This window comes from Nyctibius grandis (assembly GCF_013368605.1).
Source record: "Nyctibius grandis isolate bNycGra1 chromosome W unlocalized genomic scaffold, bNycGra1.pri SUPER_W_unloc_2, whole genome shotgun sequence".
NCBI lineage: Eukaryota > Metazoa > Chordata > Aves > Nyctibiiformes > Nyctibiidae > Nyctibius > Nyctibius grandis.
Window position 1 is genome coordinate 6,603,371 of NW_027167473.1, and position 15,671 is coordinate 6,619,041.

General features: G+C 38.7%; 1 protein-coding gene across 9 annotated transcripts in view; it reads left to right on the forward strand.

Moving 5' to 3' along the window:
• Positions 1–15,671, forward strand: part of NEDD4L (NEDD4 like E3 ubiquitin protein ligase) — a 122,857-nt gene that overhangs the window by 94,991 nt on the left and 12,195 nt on the right. For 7 of the 9 annotated variants that reach the window (XR_011050226.1, XM_068424362.1, XM_068424361.1 and 4 more), the window contains 9 exons: positions 3,628–3,759; positions 4,229–4,348; positions 6,029–6,226; positions 7,499–7,576; positions 9,130–9,184; positions 9,274–9,330; positions 12,902–12,960; positions 14,385–14,450; positions 15,078–15,307. Coding sequence is in view for 8 of the 9 variants with exons in the window: in XM_068424362.1 (XP_068280463.1) it covers positions 3,628–3,759; positions 4,229–4,348; positions 6,029–6,226; positions 7,499–7,576; positions 9,130–9,184; positions 9,274–9,330; positions 12,902–12,960; positions 14,385–14,450; positions 15,078–15,307 (995 nt within the window). In the remaining variant the exon portion in view is untranslated. The remainder of the gene's footprint in view (positions 1–3,627; positions 3,760–4,228; positions 4,349–6,028; positions 6,227–7,498; positions 7,577–9,129; positions 9,185–9,273; positions 9,331–12,901; positions 12,961–14,384; positions 14,451–15,077; positions 15,308–15,671) is intronic. The other 2 variants (XM_068424363.1, XM_068424358.1) reach the window with 1 other exon arrangement.

Here is a 15,671-nt window from a genome sequence, read left to right on the forward strand (position 1 = left end):
TAAACAGGATTGGTGTTCAGTAGTAGTTGAAGGAGCCTTTTTGTGACAGTCCTTGTACGATAGAACGGAATAGAACTGCATCTGTTGTAATTTTTTAATCTGAGTGATACAGGTAAGCAGCTGCTTTTGCAATTTTATTGAAGTAGATTCTTCAAACAGGAAGAGATACGAAGATGTTTTTTAAAAAAACATTCTTTCACATCATAACCATGCATACCTCTGATCTAATTGATAGAAAGTTCTACATATTTTGTCCTACAGCCCAAGTATGAGGATTGCAGAGGTGGTAAGCTGTAGAGACACTGCTTACAATAGGATTGTGCAGGATACGCTTTTGAATAAAACTGTTCAGATTTTCAAAATAATTTAATATCTTTAAAAATGATACTTCCAGGATTTTTTTCCCATTTTTTTTATTAAAAATATATTACATATGAATCTACAAATCGCAAATCTGTGTATCTTTGTTATGGAAATATTGAGTAAATGGAGTATATCAATAAGTTTGTTACTAAAGCTGACGTCTCTCCTTCGCTTGTTCTTTCTGTTGCTGTTTACAATAACCACAGTGGTTTTCCTCGGTTTGATCTTTTCACACGTTCTAGTTGTTTAGTGTATCTACATTTTCTGCTTACAGATGCATGTAAGAGCTGTTGCTCAAAGAGCTGCTTCTCAAGTATTCTCTGTCTCTGCTTCCCCTTCTGGGTAAACATGGCGTGGTTTCCAGTACAATGGCGCCTCAGCTGTCTTCCCTCTCCACTAGACAAAGCTGACTGAACGCAGTCTGTTCAGAGGGGTTCTGCTTCTCCATTTCATGTCACTTGATGGAGCCTCACTTTCTTTAGCTGGCGCAGTCAGATCGGGACTGGTGATACCTCTTTCACTCTGTTACTGCAGAACATGCATTTCATCAGCAGATGTTCAGAGCAGCAGAATTTAAAGATTGCTCTGAAGGAAGGATGTTACCTCATCTTAACCATATTTAATCCTTACTGAGCTAATGATAATTTATCTTCTAGCAGCTAAGTACATACTCTCTTTCTAAATACAGTGCTGCTCTTGACTGTATTAATCCTGACTGAAAATCCACACTATCAGTTCCATCTTTTTCATCTGACTTCTTCTGTGCACTCATTGATGACCACAATATATCCCTTTTGTGTTAAATACCACGTTTACGGGCAGAAGATGCAAAATTTATTTGGGGGGGGAAATAATGTTCTTAATATTATCGTTCTTATTATTGTCATTCTTATTATTGTCGTTAGCAGTACTGAACACACAGAATTAGATACAAGACCTCTTGAAATTAGTTCCCTTGGTGGTTTTTGTATGAGATTCTGACTTGGTTATCAGTGATTGATACTCAGTTTTGTTGCTATTATCTTAAACATTATTTCCATCTAATTGCTCTCTTTTAATAAATTTGAGTGTGTGTGATTCGTTACTCCTCAAGATGTGACAGTAGCCTGTGACCTTCATCACTAAATATACTTATCTTAACATTAATTATCATTTAACAGCAGAGTGGTCCATCTAGGAGAGCTCGTTCTTCAACTGTCTCAGGTGGTGAGGAACCAACGGTAATAATACTCTTTATCAACCGCTATCTCTAAATGAAACGGGGGTAGATTTAGCTCTTGTACCATAAGGAACTTTTTTTCACAAAGCATTAAATAATGCTTGCATATATAACTTGATAGTGATGACTTCAGGTTTAAAATAAATTGAGTATTAAAAGTACACAGCCATAGGACAGAAACATGTTTTGTCAGGCTACATTTTTTTTTAAGTGGTTTTTTAAAGTATCCTTTATTATAGGTAGCCATGACAGATAAGAGGAAGAACATACCCTGAGTCCCCAGGAGACCAATCTCAGTGTTTCTTTAGATGTTCAGGGCAGTAGTATGGTAAGGTAGGAATAACACTTTTTCATAATGTGTTGGATTTTTAGTTTAATTACAAGGATTAGAAATTTTCATGTTAAAGATACTTAGCTTTCTTCCATCAGAAGAACGGCCATCAGTGCAGACGTCACTTTACCAGGAGGACTCCTTTCTAAAACTAGAAAGCGTAACAATTGGTTTCTAACCTGTGTGAAGGTACTTGATAATTTTCAAGGCTGATTCTTCCCTTGGTTTTATTTAAGATCATACTAAAAAAGTTTAAAGAGTCTTCCTTGAACATCTTTAGTCTCTTACTCCTGTGCACTGATTCCAACATCCATTCCAGGTGTTGACGGAATTCAATTGGGCAAATACTCAAAAGAGCTCGCGGCAGAGGCACCTTTGCTTACTCTCAATTGTTGGTGTCATCACTGTGACACAGGCCTCTGCCCACAGGGGTTTAACGCGGGCTCCCAAAGAATGGAGGCAAGAGCCCCTGGTTCATTGGCTTGCTCGTTCTGTTGGTGTGAGGCTGAGACCTACTGCTCTCGTCAGAGTGTGCTGGTGATCAACTCCTCCCATCTGCTGTGAATGACAAATCCCTGTCTCTCTCCAGCTCTTAGTACTTACATCGATTACTTGAGAAAAAAGCCTGTCCTGATTTTCTTGCTTGCTTCGCTGACAGCCAGCATACCTGTTCTGAACACAAGCAAGCGATGGCTTAAGAGGAGTGCCAAACTAGAACGTGACTGAGCTCAGTAAACATGTAGATTTATCTGGAGTGTTTGGTCTAAAAACTTTAACTCCCTGGGCGTCCTCCCCTTCTAAAGTACGGACTCAGATGCAGGCAGGGTCAGAGTTAAAAATTCTCTCTGGGCTGTTTTTCTTCAAGAAGCTCTGCCGTTTGTGCTACAATGCATTTTTTTTTTTCCTCTGTATGTCCCAGAAAAAAAATACCCAGTTGGTTTAATCATTGAGTGTTTTCCTCTCAGGAAGTACACAAGACAACGTCAGCAACACACAATAACATAATTATTGTGTTGAATAGTGATGTAACTTGTTTAATGACAATTAGTGCCTTTGGCACCGTTATCATTATCCATATATTTTCTTTAGAACAATATCTTTCTTGAGGAACTTTTAGTAAAAAAATCTTTTCATCGTACAGTTGGGGCTCCAGTGTGGGGTGTATCTTGTTCCTTCAGGACACCTACCCCTGAATGCAACATTTGTAACTATAACAAAATGTCTCCACTTCAGTGTTTAAACCCACAATAGTTTCTTGCAACTGCTTCAAGAGACCAGTGGTAAAGCAAAGAACAGAACTTGGGAGATCTTGATTTGACTGCAGGGTTACTTCAGTTCTTACTTATCCATAGTAATAAAAGGAAAACACATCTGCCTTTTCAAGGAAAAATCATTAAAACACCAAGTTCCTTTTTGTCATTGTGTCATCTACAAATTAAAAGTTTGAGGGCTTGTAAGCTTAGCTGTTTCTGAACAAGGCACCTGAATCTGCAGAAGCGAATCAAAAGATCTATTGTGAGAAAAAATGGTTTGACTTAAAGGTACATGAAGAAGAGCTTATAGTAAGTAAATCAGAAACGACATTTTTCTGTATGTTTGTTGTGTTTGAGAATGTTGTGAGTTAACAAGAGCCTTTTCTTTAAACAACAGACATGAATTTCTTTTTTTTTTTGCTATTATAAAATAACAATACAGTAATTTCTTGCCTGAACAGCCTTCAGTGGCCTATGTACATACCACTCCAGGCTTACCCTCAGGCTGGGAGGAAAGGAAGGATGCCAAGGGCCGGACGTATTATGTCAATCACAACAATCGAACCACAACGTGGACACGGCCCATCATGCAGGTATGAAAGCTGTTCATTTAGAGAGCAAACACTTTGCATGTAGTGAGTACAATTTCAGTAGAAGCAGCTCCTCGGAGCTCTGAAATTTTAAAAAAAAACCCTAAGCATTGTCATGAGAACTCAGGATAATCATAGAAAATTGCAATGATGGGGATTTTTTGTTGTTACTTCTCTTAACTATAGTAAGGTACAGATTAAGTTGATTGCTACAGTGGAAGGAATTCACAGAGGTACATATGAACTAATAAAAGGAGGCAAATGCATTCTTAGGATTGAATTTGAAAGTTGTGTTGATCTTTTAATGGTACCATACGTTATTTGCCCTTCCGATGGAATTAAATTAAATACTTGATCTTTAAGAAAGTCTATTTAATATTCCATCATAAATGCTTACATCATTTTAAGTGCCCTAACTCCAGATGAACCGTGTTTCTGACAATTTGCTAACGTGGTTTTACTTCTGAAACAGCTCGCAGAAGATGGCATGGTTGGGTCCACAGCAAACAGTAGCAACCATTTAAGTGAGCCCCAGATACGGCGGCCTCGTAGCCTCAGTTCGCCCACAGTAACTTTATCTGCTCCACTAGAGGTGAGAAACGCTGGTACCAAGAAAGATCACTTATGTCTGACCTCTCATTCCTTGTTGTCCTTGTGATTTTGTATTTCCTTTTGAGTTATGCACCACAGCCACTTTTCCCTGTTACTGATTTTGCCCTAATACAGTGCTGTTTTCTTCAGCAGTTTTCCATCCGGATCTTTATATTGTTCAATAGTTACTTAACTTTTATGGTCATTGAAGGATGTATTTTATGTACGATTATTTGGTTTGGTCAGCTACAACGTAATCTGTGTGCGTGCCTTCAAGTGCTGTGAGGGTATAAAATCAGAAATACTTTAAGTGGAAACATTTATCTTGGTGCTGATGACTTTGAAAATAATACATGCTACTGAGAGTGGAAAACCTTTGAATTTGAGACATTGACTGCATTTTATATTCCTTGTCTTTCAAAAGGGTATTTAATTTCTTTTAAGTATCTTTAAAAGTAATTCAGAATTGTTGATTGCTGTTCACTGCAACATGTCTGAAGCCACTTCATATTAAAATCTGAAAAGGATACAAGCACGAGAAAATAAATGAGTTCAACTTTTTAGAAGTTACTTATTTTGTTTAAATAGTTATTTTATTGTAAACTGTTCAACTTCTTTGTGTACAAGACAGGCGGAAAGGTTTTATTTAATGCAAGATATTTAAAATGCTACTTTTGAACACTGTAATCTAACTGCCTTTTCCATCCAGATGTAGCTCAAAACAAGCCACACATAAGGCTAGAATAATTTGGTAAATATCCATGTTGGTGCCTCATTTTCTAATATAATACTCAAAAAATAGTAATTAAATGTAGGCTAAGTTAGAGAATTGCCAAAACAAGCACGCATGGATTTACTGAAACTTGCTAATTAGCAAAATGAGAAGAAACAAACTGTTAGCACATACCAGCTAATGAGAGCATGTTTTTGGAAAGTAACTGAAAAGTACAAGGGCAAACAAGATCTGAACGTGCTGAAGTCTTGTTTTCTGATTGTGTTAGTCCGTATTTTCAAAGGTGAGTAAATCTGGATCAAATTTTTCAAGCTCTTCAGGCATCGAAACATGCAGTTTCTCAGTGAAATTTAAAAAAAATAACCCGCATCATGTAACTTCTGTTTTAACCCATAGGCACTGATCAGCGAAGCAGTTTTGCAGCTGTGATCATTTATTTAAAAAAAAAATGTCCAAAATCTGTAATTGCAAACCTCTGTTTATTTTAGCAACTTGGTTTAAGTTCACATTTAACTGCTTTGTCTGAAGTTACAGTTGAGAAATGCATTGAAAAGTGGATAATGTCACCTCACATCTAGGATACTCTCTTGTGTCAAGTGAGCTATATTTGGCCACGAAGCACAAAGCAATGCTTTTATTGTTGCCTTTGTAAAATGAAATATTGACATGTGCAGAGCATCTGCAGTAAAATATATAATCAAATGTAAATAGTGTGAACATCAACATTGCAGAGGGAAATGATAAAACACACTGTCTTTCACAGCAAAAAGCTCAGTGTGTTATCAGGAGCAGATTTAGCTAAGTCAGTCCTAGGGAATCAGTCCCAGCCCTTAATTCTAGTATTAATTACATCTGGAATGAAAAACTATTTGCTGTGAAACCAAGTTTTACTCATTTTACAGTACTGAGTGACATTTGACAAACCTCAGCGTCTCTCACCTTCTCCAGGGCATGAAGGACTCCCCCGTGCGCAGGGCGGTGAAGGACACCCTTTCCAATCCCCAGTCTCCGCAGCCCTCCCCTTACAACTCTCCCAAGCCACAGCACAAAGTTGCACAAAGCTTCCTTCCTCCTGGCTGGGAGATGCGAATAGCTCCCAATGGCAGGCCCTTCTTCATCGATCATAACACCAAAACTACCACGTGGGTAAGAGACATTCTAGATAATGGACTTTAAATCAGTTGCCACCTTTTAAATGTTTCGGTCTTTGTTGTCCTGCCTGTGTACCCCCCATTTTATTGTGGCATTTGTCTTTAGGGGGCATTTCTCAGCCGAGCTTTTCATAAAACTGATGTAGAAGTCTCACTGAATCCTCCACGCAGTCACGTACAGCAGCAGTAGGCTTGAGTAGCTAATGTTGTGGAATGACTCTAGTGCTGCCATTGCTGCACTCCGAGAAAGGAAACTTATTTGTTCATGTCCTCTTAGATTTTGGTGCATTTATACATCATGTACCATGCACTAGTGTTCTGCTTTGGGGATTGGAACTAGATCATCTTTAAGGTCCCTTCCAACCCAAGCCATTCTATGATGGGACCTTGGGTTGTTGTTTAGTTTGAGACTGTCCATAATTGCATTGTATTTCACTGTGACTAGCACTGCTTTTTTATCAATATAATGTATGTTCATCTTCAGTTAACAGAATCATGTTATTACTTGTTTTATGTCATGAGGATCCATTTTTCAATAATTCTGCAATTTGGGTCAACAAATTGAAGAAATGAAATTACACTATGAATAAAATGTCAAAGACAACCCAGCATTTCACATCGCCCTTGAAACAGGAGTTGCCCTTTAATTTGTGAGGCTCGTTCAGATTCTCAGTGACCACTAGTCACATGACATCATTTTAATGGTGGTTCTTAATGGTGTTCCCAGGTGCATGTGGGTAAAATACGTGTGTGGAAATCTCAGTCATTTTTGACCTATTTTACTTGCCCCTTTTTGCTCATATGGACATTGATGTAATAACACCTGTGCATTAGTAAAAATGTCATGAGCTCATTTTGAGCCTTTTTGAGGTAGGATGGCTTATTTCTCTATGTTTTTAAGAACCAAAAATTTGCCTGTGTGTCTAAATGGCACTCATAGGAGCGCACGCATTCCTAAGAGCAGGGCTGGGTTTTCTGAAGCATATCTCTGGATGTAGCACACTTAACAGAGTCACAAGTCTTACATCACCCTAACTAACTCTTAACATTTAAAAAATCATTTCAGTATATCAGTCCTAATGAAGTATGTGGCACGTCCAAATACTAAATGTTCTAGCACTTTTATGTTTTGTTTTATTCTCAAAAAGTAAGAATAAAGGCATAACCATAATGTAGGAAGATTCCTTTTCCAGATAATTCTGTGTTTGACTTAGTGTGTAGATCTAACCTGATCTGTTGGATTGACAGTTCCATATTTCTGTTACAGGAGGATCCACGACTGAAATTTCCCGTGCATTTGAGATCAAAAGCATCTTTGAACCCTAATGACTTGGGCCCTCTTCCTGTAAGTGATCACGTGTATGTATTTTAATACACACCTGCTATCTTGTGTGCTCTGAGCTGTTATTGCAGTCAGATGTTGTGTGTGGACACAGAGGTTGCTGTCATCACTTTTCTGAAGGTACTAAAGCTACGTTTAGATACAGCACCAAAAAGCTTCATTGTGATCTGTGAATCGGTCACGCTTTTTGAAGCCAGCCCATATTATTTCTGAAATGGTTACGTGGTGCTTTGCTTATCTGAAGCTTTGAGCTTTGAAGAAACTTACCTTGGTTTTATCTCTGACTGTGAGCTTTTGGATCATTACCTGTTGCTTTAGGAAAAAATGGAGCCGGTTGTTCAAAGTGAGCTCTGTCAATGTACCAGCATGTATTGGTATTCAGAAATCTCATTAAAAAATCAAAATTTATTCAAACTTCCGTATTCTGCAGAGAAAATTACCATTTTAACTTCAGAAGTTTTGTCACCCTTGTAACCAAAGTACAGTATTGATTTACAGCCATGTCAAGTGCAGAGCTTTGCTTTGTCTTTAAAAAACTGCATCCTTAACGGCAGAGACTAGCCTGTGAAAGCTAACGGTTTTGCTGAGGGGCTGGTTTTTACAGTGTGGAGTTAATTGAGCTCATTGCCTCACATCTATATACACTAAGCGGACTTTTGAGAAGTGGCTGCTGCTTTGCAGTTCTTGAGGTACATTGAGCATGTGTTAATCTCCGAGCACACATTGCTGACGTAGGAGGCACTGCATGGGAGTAGCTGAAGGGCCAACTTACAATTTATTCTGTTAATTGCAAGAGGTAAAACGTGCAGTGAAATCAGAATAGCCTGACATATATCACTGGAAGTATAGAATTAGTAACAGATTTAAACTCGGTTAAACAATCCAGTTTTGAGTGAAGTAAGAATGACTACAGAATTTACCAAGAGTTTCTCAAAAAAAGACTGAAATGAAATCATTTCTCTGTTTTATAGAAGTCTGAAGCTCATGTAGAGCATACAGGTGGAATGGGTGCTAGAGGAGGCAGCGTTGCATATGCTAAGCGCGTGCCATTTGTTCTCCTTTCTACACTTAAAATCATTTGAAAGATGAGAAAAGGGAATGGATAAAAGGGAAGAACTGAGGACTAGGTTAGACGTTCTTGTCCCACTGTCATGGGATCCTGGCTTACGTATTTACAGTAAATAACTGACGTGTTTCAGAAGTAGAAGCAGAAACTCTCAGACCTCACCAGTGATGGACAGTCTATTCTTTGTGATCACTTCCTCATGAAAGGAAATGGGCATAAACCCTGATGCAAGAAGTTTCCACTTCCAAGCTTTAAAACAATATTTACTGTGTTAGATACAGTCACCTGTATAAATGGCCCATTCTTTGAATCTTCCTAGATTTTTGGCCTTGACATAATGCATCCGTGATCATTTTGTGTTTCCTACCTCACAAGCATCTATCAGACAACTGAAGTAGGTGTGGATAATGTATTGCTTCAGGCTGTGTCAGAGTGGTAGTATTTCACTTATTTTCTCTCTCTCTTTTTTTTCTTTATTTCCCAATTCCAGCCTGGCTGGGAGGAAAGAATACACCTGGATGGAAGAACGTTTTATATAGACCATAGTAAGTAAGCACTCAGGTACTACAGCAAATAGACAAAGGGAGGTAATAAATATTGAAGTGAAAGCTTTATAATTTTACTCTTCATTTAGGAAGCCAGGTGTTGATATGTGGAGACATTGATACCAGAGACTTAGTGCCCTCATACGGTACTGTATATTCACTGGAAGCTTGCTTTTAATTGGCTCATCAAGCTTTGTCCCTCTCTGACTTGTGAAGCATTAACATTTCTTCTCTGTGGTTTCTTTTGTTCTTGTTGATATTTTGGATTCGTCGTTGTTGTTGTTGATGATCCCATGGCTTATTTGCACTTAATAAATTACAATATACACTAGGAATAGAAAATAAGATGAGAAAAGATCATATAGCCACAACTCTGCATATAGGCAGTGGAGAAATTAGCACTGATGAGTACTCTTCCCTCTCCTTTAAGAAGGTCTTGTGGCAGTGCTGATTCTGATCTTATTTCCTATTTATAGCATGTTAAACTGCACCCAGCCCATTAATACGATTCAGTTCTGTTAGTGAAGTTCCAGTCTAAGTGATGTTTCGTTGTAGACCTGTCTTATTACAGCATCTCAGAACTGCTGTGTGAGTTTTTGTTGTTGTTTAAAAATAAAGCAGCCCAGGAGGGTTGGGTTGGTTCTTCTTTTTTTTAAGACTTCAGCTGGACTTTATAATTAGACATTTCTGCTGATGGCATAACACTCACAGAAACAGATAACACATAACCATTAGAAGAGGGTACATATGCTACACAGAACTTAAAGAATTAAACTGTTACACATATTTGATGATATTATGTTTTTCCTTCAGTATCAGTGCCACTGACTCTGTAGTTGTATATATGTATATATGACATTATTAAATCATTATGAGACTGTCTCTAAAGTAATATGAATTTTGAAATAGTGCAAATAGTTTTAAATAAAAATTAGAAATAATAACACTCATTAAGCTCAAGATTAACCTCATCAGTACAGAATTATTATTCTTTATCCCTTTTGTAGTTGTTTTTCCCAAAAGATACCTGGAAACTTAAATATGGCAAATTATTTTAAATTGCTGCCACTGAAGAGTCACAGAATAAAACTGTCGTATTCAAAGTACCTTTATAATTGTTGAGCCTCCCAACATCCTTTAAAATTTTTAGTTTTTCAGTCTCCTGAAGCTACTTAAGCATGTGTTAGTCTCTAAAAGTAAGTGGAATGTTGAAGTTGTACATTAATTAGAATTCCCCAAAGAATTTATAATTGTTGTAAAACTAAATTTGCGTCTGAAATCTCTCTCTAGTCCCTCTTTTGATCTGAGGCTTTTTAGCTTTCTCTGTAGCAGTTTTTACAAAAGTTTAGAGGGTTTTTCATGAGGCTGTTTGTTTCCAGCAAACACCCTTTTGGTCTGCTAAAGAGAGCAGTGAAGATGCAGCCAGCGTGGTCGGTTCCGTTACTGGAATCCAGTATGAAAGTTGGAAGTGTTGACAGATTCAGCTACTGTTAGTGTCCTGGGTCCCCAGATACACTTTGTGTTTCTTCTGCATAATTACCCAGTACTGGTGTCCTATTTTTGAAATGTTTTTCTCATCCCTGAGAGAAACTGTAAAAAAGTCTAATGCATCCAGCACAGAAAGCTCCTCTGGTGGAGCAATACTAACTGCTGTTAAGCGTGCCATATAAACCAGTAAAGGAAAGGACAGTTAAAATAATTTAGGTATTACTTGTAACATAGTGGTCTGAAAATATAATATTTTTAGATTTTCACTGTAAACAGTCAATCTTTTAACCAAACAGTACGGTCCTTAGCTGGCTAAGTCAACGTTATTTACCATCCATGAATAAAATAGTGTTCTTTATTCATTGTAGCGTGCATATACTGCATTTCCTAGACACTTGTAGGAAAACATGATCTACCTGTTGGAGGGTATCATGAAGGACAACACCAAGGTTTTCCACCCATATTCATAACAGTTATCAGTGGTCCACTGACAGAGGGATGGATGTAATAAATGTGTTCCCCTCAAAGTCAGTCTTGGATCCACCATTCTTCAATATATTCATTAGTGATTTGAACAACAAATTAGGGGGAATGTACTCATTAGTTCAGCAGGAACCAACAGTGTAGGAGAGGTGAGAGGTGCTCACTGGAGCAGGATGAGAAAACAATGAGTCTGGCAAATTGCTGCTTTAGTGTGAAATAAGGTACAGTTTAATAACAATGGCAAAGTATTACTCAGAATGCGAATAATTAGAATTTTGGTTGAAAAGGGCATGAAAAATATCATCAGCTGGACATGAGTTAACTCATCCTGTGATGTATCAACAAGAGTGTCTTATTTAAGACCTGAAGTAATCCTCCTCAGCTCCTCAGCACTGGTAATGTCTTGGCTATGATCAGACTGTATCTAGCACAGGGTCCCAAACTTCAGGAAGATAGTGGACCATTTGCAAAGGGGCCAGAGGAGAAGGAATCCTCAAAGGCCCTAGAGCCCAATCTATGAGGAGAGGTAGAGTATTGTATTGGTGTGAAGACTCAAGAGAGATGGTAGATTTTAAAAAAAGGAATGAATTTGTTTTCCGTGTCCACTTTGGATAAGATCTTTTTGAATTTTCTTCAGTTAACTTTTAACGATTGTCACCTTTCAATCCCCCGTCCATTTTAAAACTAGCTTGGGATGCTCAAAACTGACTGGTCATTTCCAGCTGTAGAAACACGGAAAATACTTGTGTTTTACTAGAAGTGGGTTTGGTTCTTTGCTTTTACCTGTAGTACCCATAAAAACAATTTTCTTGAAACTTAGTGTGTTTACTCCCAAACCTAGCAATTACACAACTTAAAATCTGGGCTATTATCTTAATAGACCGTTGGTAAATGAACGCAGTGCGTGTACAAGCAGGTGTGTTATTGCCCTTTCAGCGCAGGACGTGGGTGACAAACCTTGCCATTGCAGGTGGCGTCTAGTTTGGTTTTTGGAGCATTGTCTTATTGTTGCAACACCATCGTTCTGTTGTGATTCTGTTGTGTTCAGAATCTTGTGAGGGGCAGTTGTCTGGAGGCAGGGAGAGCGTCACCGTGGTCCTGTATAACCTTCCCGTGTCACCCTCCTGGTGCTCTTAAAAACTGTCCATGAACAGAAGTGGGTTCTCTCGCATTACTGCCAGAATCTCCTGTGCTCAGAGCTGATCTCGTCTGCCCTAACTGTGTAATTCTCCCTCCCTTAACAGTCCTATAACCTTTCCATTAAATCAGAGTCTAGGACTCTTTTTTTTTTAAAGAGTTGTTACTCCCTCCAAATTTAAATACAGATTGTCTTTTAAAAGCTTTCCATTTTGGCTGTCTTTAAGCAAAATTTCACTAAAGTAAAACTTAGTCTGTCATTTGACAGTCTGGGGGTTCCTGTGCCTTTCAGGCATGAAGTCTGTATTTCTAATACGAGGCGAATCCAAGACCCTGTTCAAATAGAACCTGTTTACTACTACAGACGTTGAAATAAAAGCAGTGTAATTACACTGGATCCTGTTGTAGTTTTGCATTTTTGAACGAGTGTTTTCAGCTAAACAGGGTGACGGGGTTTTGGTGTAGATGGGTGAATGCAGCCTTTTCTAACCCTGAAATACTGAGTTGTGGAAATGGCAGGGAAAACAGTTGTAGGGAGAAAAAAAAACAACATAAATTCACAGTGTGGTGACAGAGAAGTACTGATATAATTTCTTTTGTTATTTACAGATAATAAAATTACCCAGTGGGAAGACCCCAGACTGCAGAACCCGGCAATTACTGGCCCAGTAAGTCCTGCTATGGTTTTTTCCCATTAAATGCTGTGACTCACGTACGTTCGGTGTAGGCAGGAGGCATTATCGAGCAGCAGGCCCTGCCTGTCCTCCGCTCAGGTCAGACTGATGAACAGCCCGGGAAGCAGGACCTCTGCCTTGCGTGGCCGTTTCCTGACGGACACTAAATTACATCTAAAATAATGCAAGTGTAAAATATTCTTCACATTTTTTTCTTTCTCCACACTTGCTGATATAAATTCCTTAGTGTGGAACAAACATCAGACATGGCAATGGTCTCGCTTAGTCCTTGCTTACCTGTGCAAGTGTGTCAGCAGGAAGGAGAGCACAGAAGTGTCTTTCAAAACTCTGAATGAGAGAGCTCGTGGGAACCTTTGTCGAACCTTGAGCTGGGCGTGCCTGGAATATCCCGAGAGGCATTCGGGTATCTGGAAACCCACGTAAATATTTCAGAGACCTGTGGCGTTTGGTAAGGGCCGTTTACATATGCCAGAAGCCAATTTCCAGTGCTGCTGGTTAATGTAATTCTACCAACCTTCACTTTTTTTAAACTTCTAAAATCGTCTGTTATGCTGCTGTCACTTAAAATGTGGTATAACAGGCAGCTGCATTGCGTGAGTCTTCAGATAAGTATTACACAGTGACTTGTACTTGGTTCAAAAGAATGTTAATTTATTAGATGCTTTCAGATCCTGGATTAAAGACGTTATCAAGGTGTATATTTTCATTGTAAATTTACAAAATAGTTTTGGTATAGTTTGATGATCGTTTGATAACTATTAAGAATTAGATTCATTCACATTGGGCTGAAAAGATAATTTCCAGGCCTGGCCACCCCCCTGCCTAGTTAACTCCGCCGGGTAGGTAACGTTGTGCCCTGCACTCTTTGGAGGGCAGTGTTAATGGCATCGCTTCAGCTTGTTCCTGGTTTCATTTTCAAAATTCTTTCAGCTTTGTGTCTTTTGAGTAGCACCTAACAATGCTTAGCCCTTTCAGCTGTGCAATTCCATATGCTGTGGTAACAGAGTCACTTCTAGCATTCAGTACCATATGGCACGCTCGTTATTTCCTAAGGAGGCACGGGGATGGCAGCAATACATTCCAGATTTTTTTGTCTGTGTTAAAAATTGGTTTTGCTCTTTTCTGTTCCTAAAAGAAGAAAAAAAACCCGCGGGTAGGTAGTTGATAAACAGAAGAACTGGGTCGGAAGTTTTTATACCTTTTAACTCAAATTACACACCGAGAAATGGGAACATTTTGGCTGCTGTACTTTGTGCTTGGTGGGGTTTATCAGAGGAACCTATGGCATACATATGTGGATAGCATGTCTTTAGATTTCTTTTTTGTTTAAATAATGTTGGAATATCAAACTGCCACATAGCTGGAATAACGTGTGTTTCTGATTCTCTCTCTGATAGGCAGTTCCGTACTCCAGGGAGTTCAAACAGAAATACGATTATTTCCGGAAGAAGTTAAAGAAACCCGTGAGTAGAAACGTGCTGCTTTGGGTTGGAATCGATGACACGTCTGGGAGAAGCACCAGACTGTCCCCAGCGTGGGTACACAGTGGTGGGGTATCTCGCTATAACACGCTCACCCATTTCTCTTGATCGTGCCACTCCTAAAGGGGATAAGTAGGAACCAGACACGTGCAGAAGAGTTTGAATTTGATTGGTTTTCAACAAAAACATTTACAAATCTCTCTCACGTTTTTCTATACGAATGCAAAATCCAAGTGATGAGGCAGCAAACGAAATGGCGAACGTCCACGTTGGTACGGCTTGTGCCTTTGTCACCATTTTAAGCTGAAACGCCCTTAAAATAGAGCATAGTAACAGCAATCATTTTCTCGCCTTTTGTTTGTTTGTTACTTGTTGTTTTTATTGTTTTGTCAAATATCACAGAAATCTCTGAACTGCTGCACTGGAACTTACCTAGTTCACTGTGCGGTATCAACCTGTACACTGGGAGAGCAGTGGAAAACAAAAATAAGGGGAAACTTTATATGTCGGATGTCTAGTCTGTCATTTAGTTGTTACCACTGCTCAGTAATTTGCCTGAAGACTTATTTACTGCGACTAACAAGTATAATATAATCTGCTTTCACACAGGCTGATATACCAAACAGATTTGAGATGAAACTACACAGAAATAATATTTTTGAGGAATCCTACAGGAGAATCATGTCTGTGAAGAGACCTGATGTACTGAAAGCCAGGCTCTGGATCGAATTTGAGTCAGAAAAAGGACTTGACTATGGAGGTGTGGCCAGAGAATGGTTTTTTCTCTTGTCCAAGGAGATGTTTAACCCTTATTATGGTCTCTTTGAATATTCAGCAACGTAAGTGTCCATTAAAATATTTCCATTCATAAGGGATATACACTAGATTTTGCATAAGAGGCAAAGTCACACTGGAAAGCAGTTAGGTCATCCTTCATGGTGCATCAGTGTGTGCTCTTATCAGTCACATCTCTGTTCTGTACCATCATTGCTTACTTGCTTTTCAGAGAACCTTTCCAACTGTCGTTGAAATCTCATAGAACATTGTCATGATTAGGACAATATTCAGTGTTGCCTTGCTTGCAGCAAACCTGCAACTTTTGAGGCTTGTAATAGTGACAGGAGCGATGTCAGACAAAGACCCTTTTGATGCCCTCCCAGGTTCAGAAACCTAACTAGTTATTTTAAGAAATAAGAAAAAAAA